Source organism: Pseudopipra pipra, chromosome 13, assembly GCF_036250125.1.
Source record: "Pseudopipra pipra isolate bDixPip1 chromosome 13, bDixPip1.hap1, whole genome shotgun sequence".
In the NCBI taxonomy this organism is placed as follows: domain Eukaryota; kingdom Metazoa; phylum Chordata; class Aves; order Passeriformes; family Pipridae; genus Pseudopipra; species Pseudopipra pipra.
This window is the reverse complement of record NC_087561.1, coordinates 20,337,993-20,350,115: the sequence shown is the minus strand read 5'-3', so window position 1 is coordinate 20,350,115 and position 12,123 is coordinate 20,337,993. Positions and strand designations below refer to the sequence as shown.

The 12,123-nt window shown below is 55.3% G+C and overlaps 1 protein-coding gene across 1 annotated transcript; it reads right to left on the bottom strand.

Moving 5' to 3' along the window:
• Positions 1-2,869: 2,869 nt before the first annotated feature.
• LOC135421678 (uncharacterized) lies at positions 2,870-12,042 on the bottom strand. The gene is made up of 11 exons (XM_064670316.1): positions 10,038-12,042; positions 9,893-9,947; positions 7,672-8,022; positions 6,094-6,363; positions 5,506-5,622; positions 5,216-5,317; positions 4,658-4,780; positions 4,404-4,496; positions 4,027-4,119; positions 3,684-3,741; positions 2,870-3,037 (listed from the first exon to the last, which is right to left on the bottom strand). The coding sequence occupies exons 1-11, from the start codon at positions 10,302-10,304 to the stop codon at positions 2,995-2,997; spliced, it is 1,572 nt and encodes a 523-aa protein (XP_064526386.1). The 5' UTR covers positions 10,305-12,042; the 3' UTR covers positions 2,870-2,994.
• Between the last annotated feature and the right edge of the window lie 81 nt (positions 12,043-12,123).

Sequence of the window (12,123 nt, the reverse complement as noted above, 5' to 3'; positions counted from 1 at the left end):
GTTCATGTGTGTATTTCATGCTCCCACCGTGTGTATCTATGGTTAATCCCTTACACAAATACCTATATATTATATACAGGTGTTAGTGGCAGTCTCACTAGTGGAGTGCTCATCCAACCGCTCCAGGAGCCAGGCCAATTGCTGCTGGACAAAGTCTCCTGCAGGAATGTTGGAATTCCATGTTGGAATCTGGAGTCAGGCCATCATTCCCGAGCAGGGTCGCAGCTCAGGTAGAGAAAGTCCTGCAGGGGGAGGCTGGTTTTGGGTAGGAAGTGAGTGATTTTTGATGGTGTAGTGACATGAGGGGGTGCAGGATACCACTCCTTGGAGCAGATCTTTCTGTTGCACCTGGAAACTGCCTCCGATAATCCGATTTCCTGTTTTTCTCAGACCTGTTTTTGCTTCCCTGGGCCCTTTCTCTCATCCTCCAGCTGGAACAGCCAAGACCCTTTGCCTCTTCCTGCTTTCCCAGACTGTTGTCTACCTCTTTAAACTCAGTTTCCCTTTTCCAGATGATGTTTGTTGTTGCTGTTTCTTGGTTTCGTGCTCCTCAGGGTGTCTGGGGCCGATCTTGAGCACCCGGTGGCACTTCCCGGCTGCATCCTCAGGGATGCGCTGGCTCCCGGGCTGGCAGTGCCCTGGCTGCCAGATATCTCAGCATCCAGGCATCTCAGCAGGTATCTTCTGCCAGGATTGTTCCTGTTACAGCCTTTCTGGCTGTTCCATCAGCTGCTCACACACTGGCACCAAGTCCTCGGAGCGCATTTTGCCTGGGATGGGGCATTGTAGGGCCATGGACACCAGGCTGAGTTGGGGCATCATGTTGAGCATGGACACCACATGGACCACGAGCATCATACCAAGCATGGACACCACGATCCAGCGAGGCAAAGGTGGCCAACAGTGTCCTGGGCTGCATAAGGAGGAGCATCACAGTCGGACCCGATGATCTTGGGGGTCTTTCTGAGCTTTTGTGATTCTGTGACACCATGGGAGGGGACCCTTTGCCTCTGCTCAGCACTGGTGTGTCCCCAGCTGGGGACTGGGTCTGGTTTTGGGCTCCTCAGCACCTTGGGAATATGGTCTGGTTGGAGAGAGTCCAGCAAAGGGCCACAGGGATGATCCAGGTGCTGAAGGATCCCCCGTCCAAGGAGAGGCTGGGAGAGCTGGGGGAGGCTCAGGGGTCTCGTCAAGGGGGATAAATATCTAAAGGGGCTTGCAAAGGAGAGTGAGACAGAATTTTTACTGGTGCCACTGACTGGCCAAGAGGCAATGGGCACATTAATAAGGAAATTCACCCCAAATACAAGAAAACTGCCTTACTGTGAGGATGACCAGGAGATAACGTGGATTGTCCAGGGAGCTTGTGGCCTCTCCATACTTGTCAGCATCCAAAAGCCTCCTGGCCACGGTCCTGAGCAGCCTCATGCCCTCAGCAGGTCTGGTATAGCCTGAGAGATTAAATCAGCCACTGTTTTTTTTTAACCTTAATGATATTAGAGGAAGGCCAGAGACTGCTGACAAGGGCTCAGCAAACACAAAGTCAATAAATAAATCAAATTTACTGTTCCCAGGAAGACAGAGCAGAAGGCTCAGGGATGTACAAACATGGCCCATGGCCTCCAGGGAAGCTCCTTTCCACCCAGCAATAATCAGAGATTCTTATAGGAGGGAGAAAATCCTCTTTGCAAAGAGCAGGACCCATCAATTCCTGTTCATTCCCCTTGGACTGGCTGTGAGGTTCCCCTGAGGGCCCAGTTGCAGGAATATAGGGGATGGGGGAAACAAAAAAAAAACAAACTTAAAAAAGCCAGAGAAATGGTAAATTCTCCCCTCCTCTCTCTAATACAGGCACGATCACAGGTGCCAGCAAGAAGCTGAACATGACATAGACATCCTGGGTGTTTTGGAGATCCTTGGTACGTCCAGGGGTTAATTCATCCCTCACTCTCTCTGCTGCCCCATTTGCTCTGTGCAATTAGCAGTTGGCAATTAGCTGGTGCCAAGGCCATGCTGACCTCTGAGGCCTCTCGTGGTTTGATGGCCCTTAAACCTGCCAGGCTCTGACCACTCAGGGATGAAGCTACTGGTTGTGGTTTTCTTGTGTCCCAGTGGCCAAACCTGCCACAAGCCATCGCTTATCCGGGGCTGAAACCAGGGAGTGCTCTGAGTCCAACCCCTGCTCTCCATTTTAATGTCTGTTTTTCTTAAGTCTCCATCTTACTCAGCTCCTGATACTCATTGCATTCTCCTCCTAAGGCAGGTTGTTTGGAGAGGGGTCCAGGAAAAGTGAAGAAAACAGGATTTCCCCCCATTTTCTTGATCCAAGAGGCCCAGGAACTGTGATTTTTTTCCTACGTGGGAAGGAGGGAAGCAGGGGGCTGAGATGTGAATGTGATGCTGCCTGTTCAAGCGGGAAAATCCAAGGAGGAAGAGCAAAAAAAATAGAGTGGATAGGGATCCAGGTTCCTGCTGGCCATAAGGAGTGAGCCCTGCCCTGCCCTGCCGTGTAGGCAGCACCCAGATCCTGGCCCCCCAAACCTCCCAGTGGGGGGCTGGTCCCCTGGAGATGCTGTCCCAGACTAAAGGGGACAGGCAGCAGAGGGGCCTGTGGATTTAGGGGGAGAACACCCCAAAACATGCCCTGAAGTCACCTGCCCAGGGGGTGAAAAGTGACACGTGGATGGATGGGAAGGGTGGGGTGAGGTGGATGCTTGGGGTTACCCACAAATGTTAAATAAAGAGAGACTCCTGCAGCTGTTGCTAAAAGTGCTTCTCTACTTCAGGCCTTGGTTTTATGGAGAAAGGGGAAAATGTGCATTTGGGCTCCCCTGGACCTGTTTTATTCAAAAACAAAGGCAAAAATGGGTTAATTTCATTGACATTTATTATGAATGTTGTAGGGGATCTGACACTGAGAGCCCTGAACCCACTAAACCTTGGGGAAGGCTGGGGTTGACTCAGCCAAGTGAGAAACACCCCAGAAGATCTCCATCAGCTGGGAATGATGTCCATGGTGCCAGACATTTCAAAGGACCTGGAAGGAAGAGCAGAGGGGACACGCTGAGCACTGCTGGAGCCGGGCTCTGGCGGATCCACAGGGGCTCTGGTGTGTCCCTCTCCCTGCCCACCCTTGCACAAGACCCTACACTTGGCTGTGGGGGTGACTCTCACCCCTCTGTACCTCCAGTGGTTTTGGCTGGGGCAAAGAGAAGCTGGTCAGGAGGGTGTGATGGCCTGGGGGGCTTTCCTGCAGGGCACAGGGGGTGGTTAAAGCCCAACAGCCCCAAGGTGTGGCTGAGATCCCTCGTGCTGGGGTGAGAACTGCCCGAGGGCAGGATGGGATGGGATATTGGGAAGGAATTCCTGGCTGTGAGGGTGGGGAGGCCCCAGCACAGGTTGCCCAGAGAAGCTGTGGCTGCCTGGAAGTGTCCCAGGCCAGGTTGGACGGGGTTTGGAGCAACCTGGGCTAGTGGGAGGTGTCCCTGCCCATGGAAAGGGGTGGGACCGAGTGATTTTTAAGGTCCCTTCCAACCCAAACCGTACTTGGATGCTATGAAACCAGGTCTGCATCTTTCTTGGGGCCCAGGACTTAAACCAAAGCACAGGATAATTTCCATATGCCACTCTTTTCACTTAAAGACAGTGTGAATTCATGTGGAAAATGGGAACAGAGGATCTACCTCGCCTTGTCCGTGGAAGAGATGTCGCGGTCCTGGCGCCTCCCCTGCGTCATGTGATCTGCAAAAGGACAAATCCCAGCCTCCAGGAAAACATGGGAGAGGCACCAGGGGCAAGGGATGGGATATTGTATTTGGGGTGTGGTGGCTGGGGCTCACCAGGGAAGGGACACAGGCAATGGAGAGCTCTTGGTGTCCTCACAAGAGCCAAATAAACCACTTTTAAATAATTCACGGGCTGCCTGATGGGTGAGGACAGAGGGAGCCCAGCTCGCCTGGCAGGAGGCACTGGGAGGGGCTGGGAGGTGATGAAGCAGAGTGGGATGAAGAGCTGAAGAAGACTCACAGCAGAGGAAGATGGTGAGGAGCGGGAGGCCCGACACGGCCGCCGTGCTGAGCACCAGGGGGGTCATGTCCACGAAGGCGGCACATCCTTCTCCTGCCACCAGAGAAACCCGGGGTCAGCACGGAGCAGAGGGACAGGCAGGAGGAAGGCAAGTTGCCACCGTGAAAACCCACACTCACACACACAAAAACACAAAGTAAAAATAGACGGGGGGTGTTGAAACAGAACTTTGCTTCTGCAAAGATTTCACTTCCCTGAAGCTCCCGGTTTGTTGGATTTTTTTTTTTTCCTTGGAGCAGGTTTGTCTCCAACGGCTGAGTTGAAGGGGTAGGGGGATTACATGAGTCGTAGCCTTGGGGTGGGGCATCCCCGCTCACCGTGGCGCTCGTAGATGCTCTTGATGAGGAAGGAGGCCATCAGAACCACCACGAGCACCGCCCCCGGGGCAGCATAGCCCATCGTGTACTGAGCTGCGAGGGACACAGGAGAAAGGGATGTGTGTGTCCAGAGGTGTGGGTGGGGATCTGGCCTCACCCAGGGTCTGGTGCAGGATGCACCAGCCCTGAGTTAGCACAGGAGTTTTCATTTTGAAAAGCTGAGGGTGAGGTTCCACCAAGGTGGAACCACTCACCTGTTTTGCTTTTCAGTTGGGTGAAAATCATGGGCTGGAAGATCACGTTAGTGGAGACCAGGAAGGTGACCACGATGAGGTAGGTCAGGGTGATCTCGGGCAATATGATGGCAACAGAAGGGCCTGAAAGGCAACAGGATGAGGCAGAGAACCTGCTCTTACACTGTCCACCGCCCTCATCCCTTGGTACCTCTCCTTCATATCCCTTCCCCACCCTCTCCTGACTCCAAGCCTTTCCTTGCAAGCAGCCTCTCCATCCCTAGATGATTTTACTGCTCTTCTGTGACTCACCCTGGGAAAGGGCCCTGGGGAAAGGGGAATGGCTGCATTAGTTGTACAGGTGGGTGTATGATCCACATGGTGGTCCAGCCCCACCCCTCCGACCTGGACATCCCACATGGGGAACACACAAATCGCTCCAGATGGATCTACCCTTCGTGTTTCCCCGTGTGACCCCCCCCCCTCCACCACTGCCTTCTTCTCTGACCCCCACGAGTCTCTGTATCTCCCATGGGGTCCTTGCCCCCCACTCCAAACAGCCCCACAGCCCCCTCCTACCTTCCTCCCGCATCCAGAGGATCCCGGCGGTGCCGTCCAGGATGCAGGCGACGCACACCAGCCCAGCGGTGTAGGCACTGAGCCACCTCCACAGGTCCCCACCTAAACACCCAGAGAGGGGGGGTGATGGCTGTGACCCCCAGGAGTCCCCCGTGCCAGCCCCCCGGGTGGGATGAGCTGTCCCCACCCAGGTACGGGGGGTTGTCCCAGGACCTGGGGGGTCCCACAGCAATGTTCCTCCCTCTCTCCCACCAGCCAAGGGAAATGGGGGTCTGGCTCCCCCAACTCACTTATTCGGAGCTTTTCAGACTGGCACACGGGGATGATTAATCCACAGGCCGAGACGACGGCGAAGACCACGGCAACCACTGCAATCCTCAGAGTGTCCTTCAAGGGGCGGGACAGACCTGGAAAACAGCCAGGATGGGACAGGAGTCAGGACACTGGCTGGATGGCTCTGGTGGCTACAGGGCTCCTCCATTACCAGGACAGATTCCATTTGTTTGCCTGCTGGTGGCCAAATCAGCACCATGAAATGTCCAACCTGGGATGGGTACTGCCCACAGGCTTCCCGGACACCACCCCCTGCCCATGACCTGCTCACCATCACCTTGGCCAAGGGCCATCACTTGGGACCTGCTCCAACAGGGAATGACCAATCTCCTGCCAAGGACTTTGGCTTGGTAGGATCAGAGATCAGGAATTGCTGCTGATCATCCTACAGTGGGGAGCTCCTGTCAACAACACATGGGCACCACCTCTCGGAGAGGGCGGCCAGACTGTGGGGGATGGAGGCAGAAGAATGGGATGGAACCACTCAGGGATGCCCAGGGAAGGGTGGAGAGCAGGAGGAGCTATGGGAGGTGAAACCCCATCACCTGCAATGGTGACGTTCAGGGAGGTTTCTTGCCAGCTTATCCCGTTGCTGGCGTTGCAGGAGTAGGAGCCACAGTCCGACTTCTTCGCCGGCCTCAGGTACAAAACGCTGCGGCTGTTGGAGAGGTGGAAACCTCTGTCTGGGGGAAGGGGCTGCCCATCCTTCTTCCAGGTGATGGCGTCCACTCTGCCCTCTGCCACCTCACAGACCACCTCACCAGCGGCCCGAGCCACGAGAGCGCTGCTCCAGAGCCGAGGGCGGGACACGGGCTCTGGAAAGGGAACAGGGACACCAGCACTTCTCTCAGACATGGAATCATGGAATGGTTTGGGTGGGAAGGGACCTCAAAGACCATCTCCTTCCACCCCTTCCATGGCCAGGGACGCCTTGTACTACCCCAGGTTGCTCCAAGCCCCATCCAACCTGGCCTTGGACACTTCCAGGGAAGGGGCAGCCACAGCTTCTCTGGGCAACCTGTGCCAGTGAACATGACCTGGAGCATCCCTGATGGACACCTGGGCTGCAATTGTCACCACAGCATCTGCCACAGCCCAGTCACAGGTGCCTTTCCCTTGGGAAGTCCATCCTGCTGCTGTGCTTTCCAGGACTGGGGTTTGGTTTTTTCTAGCTGAATCATTGCTTTTAATGGACTTGGGTAAATATGGAGCATTTGGAAATGTGTCAGGAAATGAGAAAAAAGTGGAGAAGGCTGCAGATCCCATTCAGATTACGTGTGGTTGGAAGGAGAGGTGGGTGGGGCAGGGCTGTGGGAGCATTATGGCCACGGCATTATTAGCACAAGGACGGATAATGCCAGAGCAAATTAAGGGAATTGCCGGGAGCAATATCGAGGAGGAACTTCTGAGCTATTTCAAGTGCCTCCTATCTCTGTGGCAGCGGCTGGCGCCAGCACACAGCAAGTGTGGGGCCGGGGGGGCTGAGGGGGGGTTGGGACTCCTCCACAAAGCCCACCCTGCTGGGCTCAGCTCCATCGGCCCTGCTGGCTGAACCTCGGCAGAGTGCTGCAGGGACTCTCTGCAGGTGGCAGTGGATGTGCAGCACCTCACTGGTCCCTCTGTCATCCCACCAGCCCCTCCGTCATCCCACCAGTCACTCCATCTTCCCTCCATCCTCCCACTGTTATCTTACCCTCTGTTATCCCACCAGTTCCTCTGTCATCCCACCACTCCCTCTGATGTCCCTCCATCATCCCACCAGTCCCTCCATCCTCCTACTGGTCCCTCTATCCCTGGACTGAAGAGTGGAAAACAAAGGAGGGAATTCCTTCCCAGGATGGAGCCCAGCCCTCTGTCTCAGCCGGGCCCCCTAGAAGGTCTCCTTGGGCAGCACCACCAGATCTTCTCCCCTAGGACAGGGTGGGAGCCTCTTTCCAAGGTCTCCTTGGTGCAATCTCCATACGTGACAGGTTCAAACAAGCTCAGGCCTGGCCCATCAGCCTTTGCTCAAAATCCCTTCTCCACCCGCCCTGGTCTGGCCGATGGTCCAGGTACAGTCAAATTCCACCATGGGTCTACCTGTACCCACTGCCCCGCTCCTCCCTCCCACACCCACCACTCACTGAGGACTTCCAGCAGGATTTCCAGGCTCTCTCTGTCTTCCCCGCTGACAGTCACCCTGTAGATGCCACTGTCGCTTTCCTGGACATCCTCCAGCGTGAGGGATCCGTTGGATGGATGGAAAACAACCCGTCCCACGTAGGGCGCGTGGATGGCTGGGGTGTGAGAGCCCCCGTCGTGCTGCAGGACGGTGTGGGAGCTGGTGCCATTAGAGTACTCCCACCGTGTGGAATGGCTGTGAGTGATGTTATCCAGCCCAGGGAGCAGCACAGAAGATCCCACAGCAGCAGCAGCTCTTCCCTGGGGGGGTCCTGCTGCTCCCACAGCCTGAGGCAGCGGCACCAGTGGTGGCACTGGGGAGAGGGAGAGGGGCTGGGATGGGGCTGGGAGCAACTTGGTCTAGGGGAAGGTGTCCCTGTCCATGGCAGGGGGGTGGAACTGGATTCTCCTACTTGAGGTTTTGTCATCCTGACCTAATTTCCATGGCTTATTCCCAGTTCATAGAATCCTGGAATGGTTTGGGTCAGAAGGGACCTAAAAGCTCATCTCATTTCGCCTCCTGCCATAGGCAGGGACACTTTCCCCTAGACCAGGCTGCTCCAAGTCCCCTCCAGCCTGGCCTTGAACACTTCCGTGGATGGGGCAGCCACAGAATTCCCAGTCTTGTTTGGGATTGAACATGTTCACACACTCCCAGCACTGGGGGATGCAGCCACTTTCCCAAAATTCCTGTGCTTGTCACAACTTGGGCTCTCACAGGTGCTCAAGGACTTCAAGAGGAGCTGCTGTGGGAAGGTCACAGCTCCCATTCCCCCTCCAAAAAATGAGGATTCTAGGAAAGCTGAGCAGAAATCACTACTGCAACCTGATCTTGTAAAGGGGATTCTTTAAAAAAATCAGAAGGTGAGGTTAAAGGAGGGAAAGAGAAGGGGAAGAGGAAAAGAAGGAAAGAGATCCCAGTCCCTCTCCAGACACCCGACCCCAAACACCCTCAGCCACATTTCCCAACAAATGAGATGGGATGAAAACATCTTCCTGAGCCTCAGAACCTGGCAGTGAGGGGCAGTTCTCACAGGGGGGATTCTCACAGACAACACAGCCTGTGTTTGCTCTTCGTGGTGTCTCACCTCCTGCCTCGATAAGCAGCTGTTCACCTGCATTCTCACTGCACCTCCAGAGACAGCAAACAGCCCTGGAAACAGTCCTGCTGCTCCCACTGGGGACTGACATGGGGGATTTTGCAGCACAGGTGGGAAAGAAAATAGATGGGACAATCCAGGTAAATCTAGTTCACCTGGTGATTTTAATTTCTCATTCTTATGATCTTGGAAACCAGCTATTTTTGTGCCTTCCTGCCCCCCAAACTGTAGCTGTTGAGGGACAAAAAACAATTTAATGACTAAAAACCTTTTTTCTCTGGGAAAACACTGTTTATACGAAACATGCAGAACCACAAGCTGAAGGAAAGAGAAAACACTTCATCCCAGGAATCTTTTACAGCTGCAATGGCCAAAGCTCATCCTACAGACTCTCAGAGCTCGCTGACACCATTCCAAAATCGAAGTATAGGGTAATGGGTTTCCTTTCTGTCTCAGATGATCATCCTAAAAATCTTTGTACATTTGGACCTGGCACAAGTTGCCCAGAGAAGCTGTGGCTGCCCCATCCTTGGGAGTGTTCAAGGCCAGGTTGGACGGAGCTTGGAGCCACCTGGGATAGTGGAAGGTGTCCCTGCCCATGGCAGGGTGTGGAATGGGATGGGTTTTAAGGACCCTTCCAACCCAAACCATTCCATAACTCTATGATTTGTGTTTCCAGGCAGCCAGTGAGTATCTAAAGAGCACAGTGTCATTGCTCACATAACTGCAATAAAATCTGGGGGTTTACATATATCATGATTTTACATATATATTTTTAACACATATGTATATATGTTAATATATATGTGTTTATTTTTGCATTATTACATCTCTCAGCCCCAGTATAAATCTGTCTGCAGCCGACTTTTATTCCCGGAGCTGTGCCTGGCTCTCCCACCTTCTCCCTCCCTGGACACACACACACACACACACCTTTCCATTCCAGATTAAGCCTTTTACCCCTCCTAAAAAGTTCCAAAGCTCCGCCGAAGCCTCTCCGGGGGTTTGGAGCAGGCGAGGACCTGGCGCGGAGCCCACGGGACGGCACCGGCTCCCAGCGCAGCCCAGCCCGGGGCCACCTTACCTGCGAGGAGCACCCAGGTGATCCCCAGCAGCTCCGCGGGACGGCACCGCAGCATCTGCCAAGGAAAAACAGCCCCGAGTTTCCCTGATTTCAAATATCCCCTTGAAATTCCCCCGCTGGGATGAGAGCCCAGGTGAGGCTGTACCGTCAGGTTCGCCACCGTGAGGATGGATCCCCGACGCCGTGGGTATTCCCAGCCTGTTTTGCTGCCGATGGCTCCTCTCCCTCCGTGCCACCTCCTCTTCCCGGGAGCCTTCCTGGCAGCAGTGACAGCTCCCGCTCTTGTCCCCGCGCTCCCGGGGATGGGAAGGGAAGGCAGAGCTGCGACGGCTCCGGCACCGCGCGGGGACCAGCTGGGGCAGGGCAGGGGGGTCCCACAGGAATGGGAATTACAGGAGACATCCCACACCATTTCTATGCCCCGAGGGCAGAAGATCCATCCCTATTCCTTTCCCACAGCTCCTCTCCCCCCCATCCCTGGAGCTCAGCTCCCGCAGTGCAGTTTGAACTCCCTCCCACCCCGGTTTGGGGGGCAGGGGCTCGGCCTGGCTCCAAAACACTCGTCCCACTGGGAGCAGCTTTTCCCTCCACCTTTTGGAGGTGGGCTGGGATCATCCATGTCCCACCGGCTTCCTGCAAAGGGAATTTCAGTTTAAGGAAGAGACACTCCTGGGATCAGGGCCTGGGGACCAAGTGTCATCTCCAGACTGAGGGTGCAGAGGGATGAGGGGCTGGGGAAGGTTTGGGCTCTGCCCCCGAGTGCTGGGAAAGCTTTCCTGCCCTGCTGAGCACAGCCAGACCCTGCGACTCCCATGGAGCTCCAAAGCCAGACGCCGGGATAGGAGAGCCCTGGGGGAAGCATTAGGAGAAAGGGGGTGGATGTGGATGGTTGGAGAGCACCAACATGGTGGCACCCGTTGGCTCCATCAGCCCCGGCCACCAGGCAGGGAGGGAACCCAGCCCCCAAATCCCACCTCCCAAAGCACCTCCCACCATGTGCCCAACACTCACTTTCCCATTCCTTTTCCCTCTTCCTGACCTTTTCTTTCACCACCTGCCTCCTTACCTTTCCCCCACTGTTCCTCAATTTGTTAAATCCATGGAATCTCAGAATGGTTTGGGTTGGGAGGGACCTTAAAGCCCATCCCGTTCCACCTCCTGCCATGGGCAGAGACACCTTCCACTACCAGGCTGCTCCAAGCCCCAAATGAGGAGTGAAGCTAAAAAAGGAAACAATTTTCAGCTGGGGCAGAAGCAACTTCTGTTTCACCCGAGTCCTGTGAGGAGCCAAAGGCTCCTGGTGGCACCAGAGGAAGGGCAAGGGGTTGCACCAAAAGCTGCACCAGAGGAATTTTGAGAGCTGGGAGTGAGAAGGGGGTGTGGGAGTGCACTGTGGGAAGGCAGAAAGCTCTGGGACACACTGGAGGGAAAATGGGGTGGTTTGGTTTCACTGTAGGGCTGAGGACTCTGGGAAGCCCCAAAAGCTGAAGGAGGGGCTGCATTGCACAGCCAAGGGGTCTCAAGGGAGGAATTGGGGTCCTGGTGGGACAAGGGAGCAAACAGGGATGTGGGGGGCACTGGAGGGCAAACAGAGCAGCCTGGAGAGGAGAGAGGGTGAGTGGAGGCAAGTGAAGGGGTGTGTGGGGTGGGGGGATTGCTCAGGGTGCACGAGGTGAGGGAGGGACAGCCCCAGTGGCAAAAGGGACCAAAGTGGGGGCCCTGGGATGTGCTGATGGGAACAGAGGATCCCGGGATACACACCAACACAGGGGCCCACCAGGCTGGGCCGGGCTCAGCTGCCTTCAAACCAGCTCCACTTTCCTCCAGGCACCCTCAGATCCCCCAAACCGAGCTCTCCAATTCCCTCACATCATTCCCGCTCCCTGCTCCACCCTTTGCCACGATGGACACGGCATCCCACGGCTCCTTAAAAACGTTCCCAGCCACAGAGGCTTTGAACAGCAATTCCGGGGCTTCTCCAAAGGAATGGAGAGAGCAGAGCAGAACACACAGCGCCGGCACCACCGGGAACTCCGAGACCGCACCGGGATGGGACTCGTGGATTTTTTTAAACACCAATTTCTGGCAGCTTGTGCCATCGTGTGGCCAGGGGAAGCAGGAACGAGGAGAAGCCAACTGGGACGCACTGGGTTATGGCTCCTCATGTGCATTCCCCCCTCGGCTGCGTAAACCAGGCTTATCTTCAAGCTCATCAGTGCTTAAATACATCT